This window comes from Procambarus clarkii, chromosome 55 (assembly GCF_040958095.1).
Source record: "Procambarus clarkii isolate CNS0578487 chromosome 55, FALCON_Pclarkii_2.0, whole genome shotgun sequence".
NCBI classification, from domain to species: Eukaryota; Metazoa; Arthropoda; class Malacostraca; order Decapoda; family Cambaridae; genus Procambarus; species Procambarus clarkii.
The window spans coordinates 22,382,083-22,405,482 of NC_091204.1; the positions used below are offsets into that span (position 1 = coordinate 22,382,083).

At 45.3% G+C, this 23,400-nt stretch overlaps 1 protein-coding gene across 4 annotated transcripts in view; it reads left to right on the top strand.

The window, feature by feature from the left end:
- The window catches only part of LOC123751325 (methyltransferase-like protein 27), a 233,598-nt gene that overhangs the window by 163,182 nt on the left and 47,016 nt on the right, over positions 1-23,400 (top strand). For 3 of the 4 annotated variants that reach the window (XM_069305541.1, XM_069305540.1, XM_069305542.1), the window contains one exon: positions 19,876-19,988. The exons of the other annotated variant lie outside the window; for it this stretch is intronic. In XM_069305541.1, coding sequence (XP_069161642.1) covers positions 19,876-19,988 — 113 coding nt within the window. The remainder of the gene's footprint in view (positions 1-19,875; positions 19,989-23,400) is intronic. 4 annotated transcript variants of the gene reach the window in all.

Here is a 23,400-nt window from a genome sequence, read left to right on the forward strand (position 1 = left end):
ATATCGTCTGTGGGATTTAGACACTTTAGGTATTGTCCCTGATAAACCAAGCCCTGATGATACGTGGACTTACCAGCAATATCTGGACACAGTTGTCTATAAAGACAAACAATACTGGGTGAGACTGCCATAGAAGTTGAATCAGCCACAACTTCCAGTTAATTATTTCATGGCAGCCTCTCAATTACAGTCTCAATTAATACGGCTGAAGAAACAGCCAGATAAATTGAACATGTATCATCAATTAATTCAACAACAACTCAACAGTAAATTTATCGAAGTTGTTGATAATGATGACCGAAAAACAGGTCACTAATTACCCCATCACGCTGTGGTGAAAGATTCATTGACAACACCAATACGTATCGTCTTCAACTGTAGTGCCAAAGTGTAAGGCAAACAGCCTGTCCTTGAATGAATGTCTCCAAACGGGACCTAGCCTGACACAAAGGCTACATGACATATTGTTACGATTCCGCACTGGTATTTTCGCTTATACTGCTGATATCAGTAAAGCTTTCCTTAGAGTAGGCTTACAAGAGGAGGATCGTAATTACACCAAATTTCTCTGGATTAAGGTCCCACTGGATCCTGACAGTGATGTCGTAACCTATCGGTTTGCCTCTGTGCTATTCGGTGCGACTTCTTCACCGTTTCTACTTCAAGCCACATTAGATACACATTTGAAGAAGTCAAATAGCCCTTATAAAACGGAGATCAGTGACAACTTGTATGTCGATAATTTCCAGGGAACTACTAATGACAAATCCAAATTGGTAGAAATCTACCATGAGGCTAACCGTGAGTTACTAGGAGCCAATATGCCACTACAATCATGGGCCTCAAACAATAAATCATTAAACCAGATAATCGAGAAAGAATTTCCGGGTTATCAGGTGCCTAATCAATTAAAGGTTTTGGTCGTGGAATGGAACACAGGTACTGACGAGATGAATGTCAAGTCAGTACAAACCAATAATTCAACCGTTTCCATGACAAAATTACTCTCGTATGTCAGTCAACCATATGACCCTTTGGGCTTACTTAGTCCCTATTTTAATAAGGGGCAAACTCCTCAGGCAGGAATGCTGGCAGAAACATATGGGATGTGATGATCCGTTGCCAACTGAGTTGCAAGATAAATGGCAGATACTCACAACGGATTTCAATCAATTTGGTGTTTTGAAATTTCCTTGTAATGCTTCAGGACAAAACTTCCCCACAAATTTGCACGTCTTTTGTGATGCCTCTGGCAAAGCAAATGGTGCTGCAGCCTATTTAGTCAATAGTGCACAATCATTTTTACTCACATCTAAAGCAAGAATTGCTTCAATCAAGAAGAGATCTTTACCTCAAATGGAGTTAACTGCATTGCTGGTGGGAGTACGATTGGCTCATTGCCTGACCAAGACACTCAATAATATCCACTTTGGTGAAATCGTAGTGTGATCAGACAATGAGGCAGTCTTAAAAGGGGTAAGAAATAACAACAATAAAACTCCCTGCATTAGTAATCGTGTTAGGGAAATTCATGAATTATCTGCTGGATATAAATTCAGACATGTCCCCACTAAGGACAATCCTGCAGATTACTTATCAAGAGGTTTAACATTAAAACAGCTAATCAAGTCTTCGATGTGGTTTAATGGACCTTCATAGCTTGTTAGTGGTCAGTGGCCCAAACAGAAACCACAAGTCATAGTGACCAGTATCACTATTCCCATGAAAGACCCAGAACCTCATCAAATCTCAGCTATTAATCCTCACAATTATTCTAACTTGAGTAAGTTATTAAGAGTGACAGCACATGTGTTTGACTTTCTTGCTAAGATAGGAATCAGGCATAAGTTTCCCAATCCTATCCTCTACTGGATCAAACGTGCACAACAAGAGACGTATGGAAGTGAATATGAAAATCTTCCAGATAAATTAACCAAGTCTCGAGGTATCTGCTACGATACCAACACTCATAATATATTAAGGTGTGGAGGACGTCTGCTTCATGTAGAAATTGATTTGGATACAAAGAATCCGATCCTTCTACCACGTCACCACATTATTACAAAACTTCTAGTTTACACCATCATCAATATGGTACTTTACATGGTGGAGTGTTAGACACTCTCACCGACTTGAGACAGAAATATTGGCTTCCCCAAGGTCGTCAAACTGTCAAATTACTCATTAAGTTCTGTGTAATCTGCAAAAGATACGATGCTCGAGTGTATCCTTACCCAGGACCTCCACCACTCCCTAAGGAGAGAGTAGTCCATCTTCGTCCCTTTCAGGCCACTGGTGTCGATTACACAGGAGCCTTGCTTCTCACTGGCACTCCAGATAAGATACCAGTGAAAGCTTATATTTGCCTCTTCACGTGTGCAACCACACGAGGCGTACATCTAGAAGTGACTTCTGACATGAGTGCCGAAGCCTTCATCCAAGCTTTTCGTAAATTTGCAGCTCGCAGATCCTGTCTCAAACTAATGATATCCGAAAATGGTTCAAATTTTGTGGCAGGAGAAGCCTGCCTACGAGAGATATGGAATCATCCAGAAGTGCAGTCTGTCATGCAGAGACGACAATACCACTGGAAATTTATAGCTCCCAGAGCCCCCTGGCAAGGTGGGTTCTACAAACGTATGATAGGGACTGTCAAGAAATGTTTAAAAATGACCTTACATCGACAGAAAATTAGTTTCTCTGAACTCCAAACACTCATCGTGGAAATTGAGGCGCGAGTCAACAATCGCCCATTAACTTACCTATCGGATGACTTGTCACAGAGAGAACCCCTGAGTCCCTCACATTTAATTCATGGAGGCCTGCTGAGCCCTCTGATACCTTTGGAAGGAGAGGATCCCGTTGACCCTTCCCATATGACTAGGAGTGATTTAGTGGAAAGTTACCAACATCTCTCGAGAGAAATTGAAAGGTGGAATGAGGTGTGGACTCGAGAGTACCACAGCTCTACGAGAGTACCACTATGGAGCTTCGAGCCCCTATAATAAAGTTCAACTCAAACCAGGAGACCTAGTGTTGATTGACAGTGGTGGATCCAGGTCAGAATGGCCTATAGGCAAAATTGTCTCTATCCACACAGATCACCAAGGCATCCTGAGAGTAGTACGGGTTTTGTGCCAAGGCACTACTACCCTAAAAACATTAGAGAAGTTGGTACCTCTCAAATTAGCAGAATGAGAGTGTTTAACAGAACCAACTTCACCTACAGTTTCCGAGGACAACAATTCTGATCCACCGAGCACACGCCCACCTAGAGCAGCTGCTCAACAATGTAAATGGAAACTACAAGCCTATTATAGCTCTGACTAAAAGCAAATAATTTATCATCCAATTTGAGTAATCATGATGATGCTGTGTTGTGATGTCAAGTCAAATCAGTTACAAGTCACAATGACCCAAGACATTCACCTCACAGTGGATTCTCAGTTACTTTAAATTGTATGATTTAATCATTAATTTGTTTGTGTAGGCTATCGACTATAACATTATTCCATCTAGAGCATCTATGAGTTTACAAAACTTTAAGACTTAGTAACATAACCGTTACACGTCATCGCGACACCAGTCATGGAGTACATTGTAGGCTTTAGTAGTTATTAACTTTAGATGATTCACAATTCCATGTTTTACATTTAACATGACTTAAAGTCTTATATGTCCTTGACAATTACGGGACATCTGTTATGTGTGTACTAACGTACTAACATTAATATTAACTTCGGGATAGGTACGTCAGTACGCAACATTGAACTGCGACCCGAGTTCCCCCCCCCCTTCCCCGGAGTTATGTTGGAAATTTCCAACACTGACACATTACCATTGTATTATAATACATCATTATAGTATAGCTAATTAAAGTAGTTATTAATTCCACTAACAGTAGTGTTAACATAAATTAATATTTCTTTATCTGAGCATATTGCTAATATTCTCACGACATCAAGAGGCAGGATTGCGTCAAATAATGTCCATTTAAACATATTTATTCATAATATGTTAGAGAATTGAATGTGGCTCTCTAAAATTATCAGTATTCCGTACAATAATTAACTACGGATAATATAGCTCCCAATAATCCAAAACCGAGAGTTATTAACTGAAATTATTATCTAGTAACAGTTTTATCTGTTAGGTACGAATGCTATGGAGGAAATAAAATTATCTCCATTTCTCGATTAACACCATTTATCGAGAATATGATATTATTTAATTCCCTATAATTGCAACCCGTCTCTCATTAACGCATTACATCAGTAATTACACAGAAAAGAATTATCCGTGATTATTAATTTCTGTTGTGAATGTGAGAGACGAGGTGAGGGAGGAAGGCGGAGAGACGCCATTTTTGCATTAGCCACTGGCTGATCAAGCGATGCCAACAATCACATCGTGCGTCCCAGGAGAGTCGAATTTGCATCAATTCTACGTTAGGCCCTTGCAGTTAATCGGCCTAGGAGCGTGCAATTGCTCCAGTAGCAATCTGTGATTGCTTCGGTGGACAACCAGCAGGTTAAGTGCCCTAGTATTAATTATATCTTGAGATCTCTACATATATCTTTTTACTGTGCACTGTCCATCGTTATGCCACGCGACCTCCCCAAACAATACGTACGTCCATAAGGAATTAATTTCATTCCTTCTATGGCATAGTGAGGATACTAAATAGTAGGTGTAAACAATTAGTATATTCAGTTGAAATTTCAACTTGTGTTGTAAGCGGTCGTGGTCTTCATGTTCCCACGCCATGCTCGAGCTCACGAGTTGCAGCAAGTAGCAGACGACGCCATTGCACCTATACCTCTCTATTCACAATTACAACTAAGCAGCTGAACCTTTTTCTATTATTTCTTTGATTGAGAAAATTCTAGAATCGATTGTCAGTCGAAGACATTTAGTTTATTTGATTTGAGATATCTAACGTAATATGTTAGCCTCATAAAAGTCAAATGAGAATAATTTCTTGGTTAATCAACCTATAATCTTTTTACAATTAATCAATTTATCTAATGTTTCTTAATATAGTATTTAGTAGAATTTACTAAATTTTTATTCGAGGAAGAACCAGCCTCGAGGAAGAACCAGCCTCGATGAAGCGTACTGGGAGTAGATTACTTCTGGTATTAACCCCCAATTTTGTGAAGGACGGAAAGTTTATTCTCGAACATTAATATTATACAGCCCATTGAAGTTTAAAGAATAATCTTTAATAGTTTCTTATCCATAGGCACTGGTGTTGCAGTCCTTATCATTTAACTTTATCTGTTTCCCTTTTCAGTCAAAACAGGGTGGTCTTTCGATTAATTCAAATTAATCTATTAATTAAATATCACTCAATTAATAGAGAGTAAGCTTTCTTCTCAACAGATACTGTAAGCCCCAAAGATCTCAGTATTAGGCAAGACAACAACGTCTCTTTTTAGGCGATTAACAATGCACAAACAACAGGGCTCCATCAAGGAACATATAATCTCTTCTCACAACCAGACCATCCTCAGAGAAATCTTAACAAGCAACACAGAAATCCTCGATAGATACAGCGATAGCAGGAGACCCATCATCAGCGAGGCACTACACATGAAAAAGTCACCAACAGTAATAAAAAGCAAATTAACGCATAACTATATTCTACCCACTTCAAGACCCCGAACCAACATAGAAGCAGCAAGAGAAAGTATGGGCCAATTAGCCTTCTGTAGTTGCTTCCATTCTTATGTTTTCATACCCAATTTATTCTAATTGATTCGTGTTGACTAAACCGCACATTAGAAAGTGAAGGGACTACGACGTTTCGGTCCGTTCTGGACCATTCTCAAGTCGATTGTGACTCAGGTCATTCACAATCGACTTGAGAATGGTCCAGGACAGACCGAAACGTCATCGTCCCTTCACTTTCGAGTGTGGTTTGGTCAACATATTTCAGCCACGTTATTGTGACTCCTGGACTGCATAATTGATTCGTATTCTGTCACCCCACCCAAAACTATTGTGTCATATCACTTCTCCCAGACAAATAAAAGCATGATGTATGTTATATGTAAACCAAGTTTTTGAAAATGTAAGAAGCCTTACGAAACGCTTCTTGGCATCAGACCAAAAATAAAAATATATAAAACATGAATTATGGAGAGTTAATTTTTCAATTACCGTCCTCAGTGAAGAAAAACTAAAATATATTATTATATATGTAATATAAAAGATATTGAGAAGATATATATATATATATATATATGTCGTACCTAATAGCCAGAACGCACTTCTCAGCCTACTATGCAAGGCCCGATTTGCCTAATAAGCCAAGTTTTCATGAATTAATGTTTTTTCGACTACCTAACCTACCTAACCCAATCTAACCTAACTTTTTCGTCTACCTAACCTAACCTAACCTATAAAGATAGGTTAGGTTAGGTTAGGTAGGGTTGGTTAGGTTCGGTCATATATCTACGTTAATTTTAACTCCAATAAAAAAAAATTGACCTCATACATAATGAAATGGGTAGCTTTATCATTTCATAAGAGGAAAACTTGGCTTATTAGGCAAATCGGGCCTTGCATAGTAGGCTGAGAAGTGCGTTCTGGCTACTAGGTACGACATATATATATATATATATATATATATATATATATATATATATATATATATATATATATATATATATATATATATATATATATATATATATATATATATATATATATATATATATATATATATTAGTATATTTTGGTAGCAGTCTTTCCTGTAGACATATATTATTAAATATGACCGAAAAAGTAAGATTAATAATTCTAACACGAATTTTCTCAATCTTTCGTACATTTCTTTTCACTGTTGGAGGTAATTCAAAAATCAATTCTCCAAAATTCATTTTTATTTCTAGTCTGACGCGACATGAGCGCATTTCGTAAAACTTATTACATTTTCAAAGACTTTAGTTTACAAATACACAACTGAATAGAACTTACACATCTTTGATTTTGTTTATATCTACATTTGAGTGAGGTGGATGGGGTGAGGTGGCATTAATAGGGTATTAATTTCATCAACACAAGACAGAACAAGAGGTGGCATTAATAGGGTATTAATTTCAACAACACAAGACAGAACACGAAACAATGGGTATTGAAATGGAAGTGATTGTAGAAAGCCTATTGGTCCATATTTCTTGATGCTTCTATATTGGAGCGGAGTCTTGAGGTGGGTAGAATATAGTTGTGCATTAACTGGCTGTTGATTGCTGGTGTTGACTTCTTAATGTGTAGTGCATCGCAAACATCAAGCCGCCTGCTATCGCTGTATCTATCGATGATTTCTGTGTTGTTTACTAGGATTTCTCTGGCGATGGTTTGGTTGTGGGAAGAGATTATATGTTCCTTAATGGAGCCCTGTTGTTTATGCATCGTTAAACGCCTAGAAAGAGATGTTGTTGTCTTGCCTATATACTGGGTTTTTTGGAGCTTACAGCCCCCAAGTGGGCATTTGAAGGCATAGACGACGTTGGTCTCTTTTATAGCGTTCTGCTTTGTGTCTGGAGAGTTTCTCATGAGTAAGTGTTACGAACCCGGATCCAGCGTCCGAGCCTGGAGCAGTGACAACCACGCCATCTGTGGGTCAGCTTCCGAAACCCCCGCCAAACGGACGACAACACCTGGTGAGGACAGCGTGTACTGGCCTCGAGGACCAGTTTCCAGTCTGGTTCAGCGCTCAACACAGCCGCTCCTGACCCCCGGTGAGGTGGTGCTCCGACGACAGCGCCATCTATGGACTGGATACGTCAGGTGTTTGTGCCCGAGCCCGTAAGTGAGGTGTATTAGTGTCCCGGTTATTGATGACGTGTCTGCTTACAGAGCCGACCTGGGACTACTGTGATGGGAGTCGAGTCAGTCTACCCGAGGCAGCCAGTCTCCATACTGTGAAGTTTGCTGCAGCTGTTGTGACGTCGTCCCCCCGGAAGAACACTGTGGTGTGTTAGCCTGCCAGTGGAGTGGCAGTAAAAGGATTTACCCGGGACTGACTGTTGGAGACGATCATCCACTGGGGTACTGAAGACAGGAGGGTGATTTATGATATCACACGAGACTCCTGTCTAGGGCGTACCCCTTATATCGTTCGTGGAGTGGCCGTACCAGCCTTGGTGGCTCAGTACCTGCCAGCAGACCAGCTGGACGTGTGGTTGGCGGCCTCCACGACGGTCCCCCCCAGTGGACCTGCGTTTTGGCTGACCTGTGGCCCGGGTAGGCTCGGCATTCTCAGAGGACACGTCGTGAGGCCACGAAGAAAGCACCAAGGACTCGGCACCAAGTGGTGTGGCACCAGCGTCTTCAGCAGAAGACCACGATTATGGATTAATCCTCTTGTATAGTGTTAATACCCCCCCCCCCTGTGTAACCGTTTTATATATTATTTATTGGTGACGGACATTATATTATATTAAGTTCTTAGCTTTCTTTCCCTACTCCCTTTAAGTTACTTGCGTCACGGATCTCATCCCTTGATAGCCACTACTGGCTTGGGAACGGATACATATATCTTCCTCTAACAACATCAGAGCAAGAACCCCGTTGCGTCCCGAGAGGGCCGTAACAGTAGGCTGGCCGTTTTTCTGGTTTTATAGTAAATCGTCAGTTGTATCCTCTGATTTTTGTCTGTAGGGATAACGTTTCTATTAACAATATCTTTCAGGACCCTTTCCTCTGTTTTATGAGCTGTGGAAAAGAAGTTCCTGTAAAATAGTCTAATAGGGGGTATAGGTGTTGTGTTAGTTGTCTCTTCAGAGGTTGCATGGCGTTTCACTTTCCTTCTTATGATGTCTTCGACGAAACCATTGGAGAAGCCGTTGTTGACTAGTAGGGTAAGGGTAAGGGTAAGGGTAAGGTCTGTAGGGTAAGGCAGGTCCTAGTCAACAACGGCTTCTCCAATGGTTTCGTCGAAGACATCATAAGAATTTTTGAATTACCTCCAACAGTGAAAAGAAATGTACGAAAGATTGAGAAAATTCGTGTTAGAATTATTAATCTTACTTTTTCGGTCATATTTAATAATATATATATATATATATATATATATATATATATATATATATATATATATATATATATATATATATATATATATATATATATATATATATATATATATATATATATATATATATATATATATATATATATATATTATATTATTAAATATGACCGAAAAAGTAAGATTAATAATTCTAACACGAATTTTCTCAATCTTTCGTACATTACGCTTCACTGTTGGAGGTAAATCAAAAATCACTTCTCCAAAATTCATTTTTATTTCTAGTCTGACGCGACACGGGCGCGTTTCGTAAAACTTATTACATTTTCAAAGACTTCACAAATACACAACTGATTAGAACTTACGTATCTCTGATTTTATATCTACATTTGAGTGAGGTGGGAGGGGTGATGTGGCATTAACACAAGACAGAACAAGAGGGGATATTAATAGGGTATTAAAAGTATCAACACAAGACAGAACAGAAACAATGGGTATTGAATAGAAGTGTTTGTAGAAAGCCTATTGGTCCATATTTCTTGATGCTTCTATATTGGAGCGGAGTCTTGAGGTGGGTAGAATATAGTTGTGCAATAATTGGATGTTGATTGCTGGTGTTGACTTCTTGATGTGTAGTGCCTCGCAAACGTCAAGCCGCCTGCTATCGCTGTATCTATCGATGATTTCTGTGTTGTTTACTAGGATTTCTCTGGCGATGGTTTGGTTATGGGAAGAGATTATATGTTCCTTAATGGAGCCCTGTTGCTTATGCATCGTTAAACGCCTAGAAAGAGATGTTGTTGTCTTGCCTATATACTGGGTTTTTTGGAGCTTACAGTCCCCAAGTGGGCATTTGAAGGCATAGACGACGTTAGTCTCTTTTAAAGCGTTCTGTTTTGTGTCTGGAGAGTTTCTCATGAGTAGGCTGGCCGTTTTTCTGGTTTTATAGTAAATCGTCAGTTGTATCCTCTGATTTTTGTCTGTAGGGATAACGTTTCTATTAACAATATCTTTCAGGACCCTTTCCTCCGTTTTATGAGCTGTGGAAAAGAAGTTCCACCTCAAGACTCCGCTCCAATATAGAAGCATCAAGAAATATGGACCAATAGGCTTTCTACAAACACTTCTATTCAATACCCATTGTTTCTGTTCTGTCTTGTGTTGATACTTTTAATACCCTATTAATATCCCCTCTTGTTCTGTCTTGTGTTAATGCCACATCACCCCTCCCACCTCACTCAAATGTAGATATAAAATCAGAGATACGTAAGTTCTAATCAGTTGTGTATTTGTGAAGTCTTTGAAAATGTAATAAGTTTTACGAAACGCACCCGTGTCGCGTCAGACTAGAAATAAAAATGAATTTTGGAGAAGTGATTTTTGATTTACCTCCAACAGTGAAGCGTAATGTACGAAAGATTGAGAAAATTTGTGTTAGAATTATTAATCTTACTTTTTCGGTCATATTTAATAATATATGTCTACAGGAAAGACTGCTACCAAAATATACTAATATATATATTATTAAATATGACCGAAAAAGTAAGATTAATAATTCTAACACGAATTTTCTCGATCTTTCTTACGTTTCTTTTCACTGTTGATGGTAATTCAAAGATCAATTCTCCCAAATTCATTTTTATTTCTAGTCTGATGCGACACTTGAGCGTGTTTCGTAAAACTTATTACATTTTCAAAGAGTTTAGTTTACACAAACACACACAACTTTAACTGAATAGAGCTTAAACATCTTTCGAGTTTTTATACCTACATTTGGGTGTGTAGACATATATTATTAAATATGACCGAAAAAGTAAGATTAATAATTCTAACACGAATTTTCTCGATCTTTCTTACGTTTCTTTTCACTGTTGATGGTAATTCAAAGATCAATTCTCTAAAATTCATTTTTATTTCTAGTCTGACGCGACACTTGAGCGCGTTCCGCTCAAATGCCTCCTTAGTACTTGTTATGAAGTCACTGAAATCTTCACAGCCTTGTATAACCATCAAAACTCCAGCCTTTTCGTACCAGCAGAACTACACCACCACCTCCTCTTCCTCCTCTCTCTTTCCTCAAAACTCATTAGTCCTGTGAAAACATTGCATTTTTTATATTTTTTTTTTTTTTTTTTTTTTTTTTGAGATATATACAAGAGTTGTTACATTCTTGTACAGCCACTAGTACGCGTAGCGTTTCGGGCAGGTCCCTGGAATACGATCCCCTGCCGCGAAAAATCGTTTTTTCATCCAAGTACACATTTTACTGTTGCGTTAAACAGAGGCTACAGTTAAGGAATTGCGCCCAGTAAATCCTCCCTGGCCAGGATTAACATTGTTAGCTTTGTTTCTGTGAATGCTATTATGTCTGGGGTTTCTTGTAGTACCCATTCTTCAAGTTCATTTGTTTTCTTTGTAACCCCATCTATGTTAGTGTACATTGCCTTGGGAATCACTTTCTAATGTTTTATCTCATGTCCCCTTCTTGGTAATGGGGAAAGCTGTTCCATAGCTGTAAGGATTTGTGAGGTGGTTAACAGGGTCTCAGAGGATACTGGGGTGAGGGGTGAGGGGTCAAGGGAAAGGGGGACAGGGTATGGGATGAAGGGGGAGGGGGACAGGAGGGTATGGGATGAAGGGGGAGGGGGACAGGGAGGGTATGGGATGAAGGGGGAGGGGGACAGGGAGGGTATGGGATGAAGGGGGAGGGGGACAGGGAGGGTATGGGATGAAGGGGGAGGGGGGGGACAGGGAGGGTATGGGATGAAGGGGGAGGAGGGGGGACAGGGAGAAGGGAGGGGGGTACAGGGTTGGTATGGGGTGAGGGGGAGACAGGGAGGGGGGAGGGGGGTAGCAGGGTTGGTATGGGGTGAGGGGGGAGGGAGGGTTGGCTGAGCATTTGAGTGGGGGTAGGGAGGGACCGGAGTAGGGGGGTTTCTATGCAGAGGATAATGGTAGTGTTACCCTTCCCTCTGGTGTTACTGGGTTGCTGTTTGTGGGTTCCCCCTTCACAAATGGAGATGTTGTGTTGAGGGATGTGATTTCCTGGTTTTCTCTTCTTACTCTTTGCTTCTTCCTTGCTTCTGCCACCATGGTTCTCTCCTCCCTTCTCATGCCCCTCTGGAGGAATACTTTTTTGTATTCTCCCACATATTGCAGTTGGCTCTTCTTTGCTAGAATATTCTCCTTTGTGATCTCATTTGCAAACACTATCTTTATCAGGCAGTCTCTGTTCTTGCTGTACCAGCCTAACCTGAAAAATCTTCTAAATGCAATGTGAAGCTACTTCCATCTCTAGCCCCTTTACTATTTCATTCACTGCCTCTCTGTCTTTATCATTCAATTCTGTCCTACTGGAGCCTTAAGCTGCTTAATGCCCACTGCTACCACTGATCTTTTTCTTTCCAGCAACTTACTAGTGGACTTTGCTGCTTACATGGCTACCTCCCTCACTGTGGACATTGCTTCTGAGTTCTTTTTCAGCATTTCTGCAAACGTTGCTTGTACAATGGCATTCCCTTCCAATGTACCATTTCCATCTTCTCCTTGGATGATTATCTGAGTCTCAGCCTCAGTATTGTTCTCTGTGAGGGTATTAATCTCCTCCTTGGCTGCTGTCAGCTCACTTTGCAGGTTGCCTATTTTATTCTTCATTTCCTGCATCTCACTCCCGATTTCCTCCCAAGCTTGGGTGAACATTTCCTTCATTTGGTCACATTGAACTTATCCCTGTGCCCTTGGTGCATCTCCCTGCCTGTTTGTCCCTTTTCCTACTCTCTCTCTCTCTCTCTCTCTCTCTCTCTCTCTCTCTCTCTCTCTCTCTCTCTCTCTCTCTCTCTCTCTCTCTCTCTCTCTCTCTCTCTCTCTCTCTCTCTCTCTCTCTCTCTCTCTCTCTCTCTCTCTCTCTCTCTCTCTCTCTCTCTCTCTCTGTCTCTCTCTCTGTCTCTCTCTCTGTCTCTCTCTCTCTCTCTCTCTCTCTCTCTCTCTCTCTCTCTCTCTCTCTCTCTCTCTCTCTCTCTCTCTCTCTCCCTCTCTCTCTCTCTCTCTCTCTCTCTCTCTCTCTCTCTCTCTCTCTCTCTCTCTCTCTCTCTCTCTCTCTCTCTGTCTCTCTCTCTCTCTCTCTCTCTCTCTCTCTCTCTCTCTCTCTCTCTCTCTCTCTCTCTCTCTCTCTCTCTCTGTCTCTCTCTCTCTCTCTCTCTCTCTCTCTCTGTCTTTCTGTCCCTCTCTCTGTCTCTCTCTCTGTCTTTCTGTCTCTCTCTCTCTCTCTCTCTCTCTCTCTCTCTCTCTCTCTCTCTCTCTCTCTCTCTCTCTCTCTCTCTCTCTCTCTCTCTCTCTCTCTCTCTCTCTCTGTCTTTCTGTCCCTCTCTCTGTCTCTCTCTCTCTCTCTCTCTCTCTCTCTCTCTCTCTCTCTCTCTCTCTCTCTCTCTCTCTCTCTCTCTCTCTCTCTCTCTGTCTCTCTGTCTCTCTCTCTCTCTCTCTCTCTCTCTCTCTCTCTCTCTCTCCCTCTCTCCCTCTCTCCCTCTCTCCCTCTCTCTCTCTCTCTCTCTCTCTCTCTCTCTCTCTCTCTCTCTCTCTCTCTCTCTCTCTCTCTCTCTCTCTCTCTCTCTCTCTCTCTCTCTCTCTCTCTCTCTCTCTCTCTCTCTCTCTCTCTCTCTCTCTCTCTCTCTCTCTCTCTCTCTCTCTCTCTGTCTTTCTGTCCCTCTCTCTGTCTCTCTCTCTGTCTTTCTGTCTCTCTCTCTGTCTCTCTCTCTCTCTCTCTCTCTCTCTCTCTCTCTCTCTCTCTCTCTCTCTCTCTCTCTCTCTCTCTCTCTCTCTCTCTCTCTCTCTCTGTCTTTCTGTCCCTCTCTCTGTCTCTCTCTCTGTCTCTTTCTCTGTCTCTGTCTCTCTCTCTCTCTGTCTCTCTCTCTCTCTGTCTCTCTCTCTCTCTGTCTCTCTGTTTCTCTGTCTCTCTGTTTCTCTGTTTCTCTGTCTCTCTCTCTCTCTCTCTCTCTCTCTCTCTCTCTCTCTCTCTCTCTCTCTCTCTCTCTCTCTCTCTCTCTCTCTCTCTCTCTCTCTCTCTCTCTCTCTCTCTCTCTCTCTCTCTCTCTCTCTCTCTCTCTCTCTCTCTCTCTCTCTCTCTCTCTCTCTCTCTCTCTCTCTCTCTCTCTCTCTCTCTGTCTTTCTGTCCCTCTCTCTGTCTCTCTCTCTGTCTCTTTCTCTGTCTCTGTCTCTCTCTCTCTCTGTCTCTCTCTCTCTCTGTCTCTCTGTTTCTCTGTCTCTGTCTCTCTGTCTCTCTCTCTCTCTCTCTCTCTCTCTCTCTCTCTCTCTCTCTCTCTCTCTCTCTCTCTCTCTCTCTCTCTCTCTCTCCCTAACACTCTCTCTCTCGATGCACTGCGATATAGACTGTGCGCTGCGACGTAGACTGTGTGACACCATTGTTCCATCATTGTACCACCTGGCCAATGTTGTACGACACCCTCCACGTGCAGTCTATAGCTTCAATACACATGCTTATGACATAGAACGAGTGCTAGGATGGTGCTGCAACGTAGACCGTGCGCTGCGATGTAGACATCACGCTGAGATGTAGAGACCTTGCGGCACCTGCCCACCTCCTTTGCAGTGTGGCACAGGAGCTCGCACAAGGTCTGCATCATAAATTTCTGTAAATATTGGAACAAAGACAGCCTTGTTCCAACCCCCCTTTATTCAGTAGGTACATGTTATATATGTACATCAAGGAAAATAAGGGCACAAAGATATCTTATATTCAATCAGCTGCATGAATATAAGGGGTCTTTGTTTTCTTAGAGAGGTATAAAAACAGAATGAACTTAGAAAGGAAGTAGTGGAGTTTACTCCAAACACTGCTGTATAATGGTGATTTAATAGTACTTATAGTGCAAGCTGAGAGACACCACTCAAAACCTTAAAATAAACGCAAAAATGCAGACATAGTACAAGTACACTAGTGACCAGGTGGCCCGCCCCCCCCCCCTAACACAGCGTCACATGAGTAGGTGACCCGTCCACCTAACACAGCGTCACATGACTCGGTGACTCATCCTCCGAACACAGCGTCACATGACTAGGTGACCCATCCTCCTAACACAGCGTCACATGACTAGATGACCCGTCCTCCTAACACAGCGTCACATGACTCGGTGACCCATCCTCCAAACATAGCGTCACATGAATAGGTGACCCGTCCTCCTAACACAGCGTTACGTGACTAGGTGACCCGTCCTTCTAACACAGCGTCACATGACTAGGTGACCCGTCCTCATAACACAGCGTCACATGACTAGGTGACCTGTCCTCCTAACACAGCGTCACATGACTAGGTGACCCGTACCCCTAACACAGCGTCACATGACTAGGTGACCCGTACCCCTAACACAGCGTCACATGACTAGGTGACCCGTACCCCTAACACAGCGTCACATGACTAGGTGACCCGTACCCCTAACACAGCGTCACATGACTAGGTGACCCATCCTCCTAACACAACATCACATGACTAGATGACCCATCCTCCAAACACAGCGTCACATGACTAGGTGACCCATCCTCCTAACATAGCGTCACATGACTAGATGACCCATCCTCCTAACACAGCGTCACATGACTAGGTGACCCGTCCTCCTAACACAGCGTCACATGACTAGGTGACCCGTCCTCCTAACACAGCGTCACATGACTGGGTGACCCGTCTTCCTAACACAGCGTCACGTGACTAGGTGACCTGTCCTCCTAACACAGCGTCACATGACTGGGTGACCCGTCTTCCTAACACAGCGTCACATGACTAGGTGACCCGTACCCCTAACACAGCGTCACATGACTAGGTGACCCGTACCCCTAACACAGCGTCACATGACTAGGTGACCCGTACCCCTAACACAGCGTCACATGACTAGGTGACCCGTACCCCTAACACAGCGTCACATGACTAGGTGACCCATCCTCCTAACACAACATCACATGACTAGATGACCCATCCTCCAAACACAGCGTCACATGACTAGGTGACCCATCCTCCTAACATAGCGTCACATGACTAGGTGACCCATCCTCCTAACACAGCGTCACATGACTAGGTGACCCGTCCTCATAACACAGCGTCACATGACTAGGTGACCTGTCCTCCTAACACAGCGTCACATGACTAGGTGACCCGTCCTCCTAACACAGCGTCACATGACTAGGTGACCCGTCCCCCTAACACAGCGTCACATGACTGGGTGACCCGTCTTCCTAACACAGCGTCACATGACTAGGTGACCCGTACCCCTAACACAGCGTCACATGACTAGGTGACCCGTACCCCTAACACAGCGTCACATGACTAGGTGACCCGTCCCCCTAACACAGCGTCACATGACTAGGTGACCCGTACCCCTAACACAGCGTCACATGACTAGGTGACCCGTCCTCCTAACACAGCGTCACATGACTAGGTGACCCGTACCCCTAACACAGCGTCACATGACTAGGTGACCCGTACCCCTAACACAGCGTCACATGACTAGGTGACCCGTCCCCCTAACACAGCGTCACATGTTGATGTATACACAATTAAAACCAAAAATTGTTGTAAGAGAAAAGGCAAACGGCTTGCGAAATTTACATGCTGTCTCGTTTTCGGTTTTGGGTCCTCTGGTAGGTTAGGATAAGACACCTCAGTACGACGTTGGGAACGCCAGCAATAACGGGTTGAACCACTACCCGAAATGACTGAGTATTCTTGGACAACACCGTCCACACTCACCAGTGGTGGTGGACAACACCGTCCACACTCACCAGTGGTGGTGGACAACACCGTCCACACTCACCAGTGGTGGTGGACAACACCGTCCACACTCACCAGTGGTGGTGGACAACACCGTCCACACTCACCAGTGGTGGTGGACAACACCGTCCACACTCACCAGTGGTGGTGGACAACATCTTCCACACTCACCAGTGGTGGTGGACAACATCTTCCACACTCACCAGTGGTGGTGGACAACATCTTCCACACTCACCAGTGGTGGTGGACAACACCGTCCACACTCACCAGTGGTGGTGGACAACACCGTCCACACTCACCAGTGGTGGTGGACAACATCTTCCACACTCACCAGTGGTGGTAGACAACACCTTCCACATTCACCAGTGGTGGTGGACAACACCGTCCACACTCACCAGTGGTGGTAGACAACACCGTCCACACTCACCAGTGGTGGTAGACAACACCGTCCACACTCACCAGTGGTGGTAGACAACACCGTCCACACTCACCAGTGGTGGTGGACAACATCTTCCACACTCACCAGTGGTGGTAGATAACAGCGTCCACACTCACCAGTGGTGGTGGATAACACCGTCCACACTCACCAGTGTTGTTGGACAACATCTTCCACACTCACCAGTGGTGGTAGACAACACCATCCACACTCACCAGTGGTGGTGGACAACATCTTCCACACTCACCAGTGGTGGTGGACAACACCTTCCACACTCACCAGTGGTGGTAGATAACACCTTCTACATTCACCAGTGGTGGTGGACAGCATCTTCCACATTCACCAGTAATGGTAGACAACACCTTCCACATTCACCAGTGGTGGTAGACAACACCTTCCACATTCACCAGTGGTGGTGGACAACACCTTCCACATTCACCAGTGGTGGTGGACAGTATCTTCCACACTCACCAGTGGTGGTGGTTGACAACACCGTCCACACTCACTAGTGGTGGTAGACAACACCTTCTACATTCACCAGTGGTGGTGGACAGCATCTTCCACATTCACCAGTAATGGTAGACAACACCTTCCACATTCACCAGTGGTGGTAGACAACACCTTCCACATTCACCAGTGGTGGTGGACAGTATCTTCCACACTCACCAGTGGTGGTGGTGGACAACATCTTCCACATTCACCAGTGGTGGTAGACAACACCGTCCACACTCACCAGTGGTGGTGGATAACACCGTCCACACTCACCAGTGGTGGTAGACAACACCGTCCACACTCACCAGTGGTGGTGGATAACACCGTCCACACTCACCAGTGGTGGTGGACAACACCGTCCACACTCACCAGTGGTGGTAGACAACACCGTCCACACTCACCAGTGGTGGTGGACAACATCTTCCACACTCACCAGTGGTGGTAGATAACACCGTCCACACTCACCAGTGGTGGTGGACAACACCGTCCACACTCACCAGTGGTGGTGAACAACACCTTCCACACTCACCAGTGGTGGTAGACAACACCGTCCACACTCACCAGTGGTGGTGGACAACACCTTCCACACTCACCAGTGGTGGTAGATAACACCGTCCACACTCACCAGTGGTGGTGAACAACACCGTCCACACTCACCAGTGGTGGTAGACAACACCGTCCACACTCACCAGTGGTGGTGGATAACACCGTCCACATTCACCAGTGGTGGTAGACAACACCGTCCACACTCACCAGTGGTGGTAGACAACACCGTCCACACTCACCAGTGGTGGTAGACAACACCGTCCACACTCACCAGTGGTGGTGGTGGACAACATCTTCCACATTCACCAGTGGTGGTAGACAACACCGTCCACACTCACCAGTGGTGGTAGACAACACCGTCCACACTCACCAGTGGTGGTAGACAACACCTTCCACACTCACCAGTGGTGGTGGTGGACAACATCTTCCATACTCACCAGTGGTGGTGGATAACACCGTCCACACTCACCAGTGGTGGTGGATAACATCGTCCACACTCATCAGTGGTGGTGGATAACACCGTCCACACTCACCAGTGGTGGTAGACAACACCTTCCACACTCACCAGTGGTGGTGGATAACACCGTCCACACTCACCAGTGGTGGTGGATAACACCGTCCACACTCACCAGTGCTGGTGGACAACACCGTCCACACTCACCAGTGGTGGTGGATAACACCGTCCACACTCACCAATGGTGGTGGATAACACCGTCTACACTCACCAGTGGTGGTGGACAACACCGTCCACACTCACCAGTGGTGGTGGATAACACCGTCCACACTCACCAGTGGTGGTGGACAACACCGTCCACACTCACCAGTGGTGGTGGATAACACCGTCCACACTCACCAATGGTGGTGGATAACACCGTCTACACTCACCAGTGGTGGTGGACAACACCGTCCACACTCACCAGTGGTGGTGGATAACACCGTCCACACTCACCAGTGGTGGTGGACAACACCGTCCACACTCACCAGTGGTGGTGGATAACACCGTCCACACTCACCAGTGGTGGTGGACAACACCGTCCACACTCACCAGTGGTGGTGGACAACACCGTCCACACTCACCAGTGGTGGTGGACAACACCGTCCACACTCACCAGTGGTGGTGGATAACACCGTCCACACTCACCAGTGGTGGTGGACAACGCCGTCCACACTCACCAGTGGTGGTGGATAACACCGTCCACACTCACCAATGGTGGTGGATAACACCGTCTACACTCACCAGTGGTGGTGGACAACACCGTCCACACTCACCAGTGGTGGTGGATAACACCGTCCACACTCACCAGTGGTGGTGGACAACACCGTCCACACTCACCAGTGGTGGTGGATAACACCGTCCACACTCACCAGTGGTGGTGGATAACACCGTCCACACTCACCAGTGGTGGTGGACAACACCGTCCACACTCACCAGTGGTGGTGGACAACACCGTCCACACTCACCAGTGGTGGTGGATAACACCGTCCACGCTCAAGAACACTGTCTGGCAGGTCTGGTGCGCAGCGCCTGCTAGCACTGGGTGTTGAAAAGCAGCACCTTCTTTAGGTACTAATACTCATCCTGTCCCGCAGGTGGTCTGGTGATAATTGTGACGGGTGTGAATTACCTGACGGCAGTGGAGGCTTACAAGGACAAGCTGGAGCCACACATGGAGCGCCTCGAACAACAGGGTTTGTGGCACAAGGTAATATTTCCTCTAGTGTTGTTGTTGTTGTTGTCGTTGGATGAGGACGGAGACGATCTAGGGGTCGGAGGCGCCCCGGCTGCCCGAGATTAGACTAGTGGTGTTGGAAACTTGTGTTCATACTTTGAGCAAACTATAACCAGTAGTTAAAGATAGCAAAACGTAAACAAGCTAAATACATTTTATTATACTACATACTTAAATATATATATGCTCAGTCGAAGGGGGGGGGAGGGTTACTTTGCAATACTACTTTTCGAGGTGCCAAGATGTTTCAAGAATTATCACACTTTGTTTTTAACATTATCAACAAAGTAATATTGAGCTATATTTTTGAGATTAGTTTTTCTTTACTGCTAATGAATGATTTTTAATATCATAATTATTTTTCCGTAATGATTTGCAGCATATAATCATACATAATCCTGGAAGCTTGTAGTACAATCCGTTGATTCCATTTACAATAGTAAACAACCGTCCTCGGAATAAGTCCATTCCATCCAGCTGTCGGCCCCAAGGACTCATTCATTAATTTTAACATGCTGTTCATTGAAAATAGGAATTTTCTCATATATAAATTATTATTATTATATATTTGCATATGTTTATATTTTGTATTTTTTTTGCATGCAAGCATGCAAAGGAAATACAATAAATACAATAAAACAACAAGTGAAATATAACAAAACCAAGAAACCGCCGGCCAGAAGGACCGACAGCCCAGAACAACAATTATCAAAACATTGAGAAGGTAACAAGGTAATCATGAGAAATACACAACAAGACGCAAAACAGAAAACAATTACAAACAAGCAATCAATGCAAGCAAAACAAAACAAAAAAACATAGTAACATTATAAAACAGTAGAGCAGTGTAGAACACAACAAAACAAAATCACCGGCCTGAAGGACCGACAAACAAATACATTAGTATGAACAACATGATATACTACAAGAAAGCACAGCATACACAGTCACAACAATGAAAGCATGAATAGAACACACAGGGCAAAGTAATAACACAAAAACAAACACATGAATAAAAACACTCACACCATACCACCTGCCTCGCCCCAAAATAAGGGAGAGGCACGGGCACAAACTATAAGAGGGCAAACTAACAGCCAGAAGGGCACACAGTACAAAAGTAAGCACAGAAATAGGAAATCAGTGGACATATTTGCCCAGAAACATGTCCCGAGGGAACCGTGCATGGAACGCTTCCCAGCGCAACCACAGCCAAGGGTCGTCCACTTCCAACGGGGACGCCATGGCATCCGGAACCCCGGCAACAAACACCTGCAAACAGGAGACCCAGATGGTATCCCTTCTGAGGCAAGTTACTGCCACTCGCCCCCACAGCAAGGGAAACCTCCCATCCTCAAAGTCCGCCGCGCCTTCAAACAACACCAACGCGGCAATCTCTTTCCAGTGACCTGGCGGCATCACTGACGCCGGCAACACGTCCCCCAGGTCCCCAACGCGTGTCCTCACATGAACGGACCAGACATTGGGTACCACCACAGGGGCACCAGCGGCCACGGGCACACCACCAGACGACTGCAGAGAACCTGGGCGGTACGCATCCTTCCGCAAGGTCACTACCAGGCTACGCCCAGTACCAGCATCCACACCATCCTGGGCAGTGGAAGCCACCACTCCCCACTGCAGAGAGTCCCCGGGCTGAGAAGGAACAGAAGGCACCCCCGTGATACGGGCACCAGCAGGCTCATGGACCTCTGCCACCACCAACCGCGGAGACAACGACACACCCGTATCCACACCTGTAACACTCGAAGACCCACAGGCACTGAATTCCCCAACATCGGCCCAGGCAGAAGACGAACGGCGGGAATGTTTGGGCTCCGGCCGGATATCATCTGAGCCGGAAGCGGACTCAGAAACCCGGGCACCACCAGCCAAACGAACCGATGCTCGACGCAGAACGGCAGCAGCCTCTACCACAGGGGGAACCGAACCACACACAGCAGGTGGCTCTGCAGCCACCCCAGCACCCAGCATAGCTGGGATCCGAGGTGAGGATGCAGGGCCAGGCACAGCAGCCGAAGACGAGTGAGAAGACGGCGACGCCTCACGGGGAGCACCAGGAAGGCCCACAGGAGCAGCAGTGCCAGTGACAGGAGCAGGAGAATCATCCGATGGCACCACAACATCCGGAGGAGAGTCTGCGACAACCAGAGGAAGGTCGGGCGACGCTGGGGAAGCCTCATCAGCTAACGGGACATTCACCTCCTCACCCCCGGAGTCCTCCTCCAGAGGGAGCGGCGGGAAATCCTCCTCCCGGAATAGGTTGATGGGAGCAACCGGAGCCGCAGTGCACCCGGCAGCCTGATGCCCCAACAGGCCACACCAGAAACAGGTACGGGGTTGCCGGGCATAGTACACCTGGACGTAGTACCCCATATGCCGGACAGAAGATGGAATATCCGACCACAGGCGCATCCCCAAGGTGCGAATGTTCGTCTGCCTACCTGCATACTTCCCGGAGGAGAGCGTGTCCACCCGCACAGAGACGACAGTGCCAAACCTCTGGGCGTAACGTTGGAGGAGGTCCTCGGGAAACTCCAGGGGCGCCCCATGCACACTGACATAAGTCAGGGCACCACTATGGTCCGAGATGGACACTGAGCTGGCACCACTATGGTCCGAGATGGACACTGAGCTGGCACCACTATGGTCCGAGATGGACACTGAGCTGGCACCACTATGGTCCGAGATGGACACTGAGCTGGCACCACTATGGTCCGAGATGGACACTGAGCTGGCACCACCCGACAACGAACACCCCTCGTAACGCCGGAGGAAGTCATGGTACTCCTCCTCCCTCACGAACTTGAGAACAACCCGGTGGGTAGGTACAAGCTCAACACCGTAGATGGCCATCACAGGGACACGGAGCATGTCGCACATAACCATCTCGATGTCCGCATATCCAGCACGACCAGTGAACTCCAGGCCCACGGAGTTCACTCGCACAACAGGAGGAAGATGGCCTCCCATGGCAAGCTCGCCACGTCAACACGTAGCCAGGCAGCAACAGCAGGGGGGCAGAGATGCCCGCACCCCCTGGCGACGAAATCGGTAAACACCCCAACTACCAGAGGCCAGGCGACACATCTGTACCTCACGGCAGCTCCAGGTGGGCTCATACATTTGCATATTGTTCATATTTTTGCAGTGGTTAGGTTATGTTAGGTGTTTAGGTTCTGTTTGTGATTATTTGAATTTCTAGTACGTGGGTGAAGCATTCACAGCGTTGTGGTTCAAACAAAAGTCGTCAGTGAAGCACTTGTTCTGGAAGTGTTCGAACGTCAGCAGTTGTGAGTCGTGTGTAAAACGTTTTAATTCATAAACAAGGGGTTTAGCAGGTGCATGGAATGGACTTTGGCAA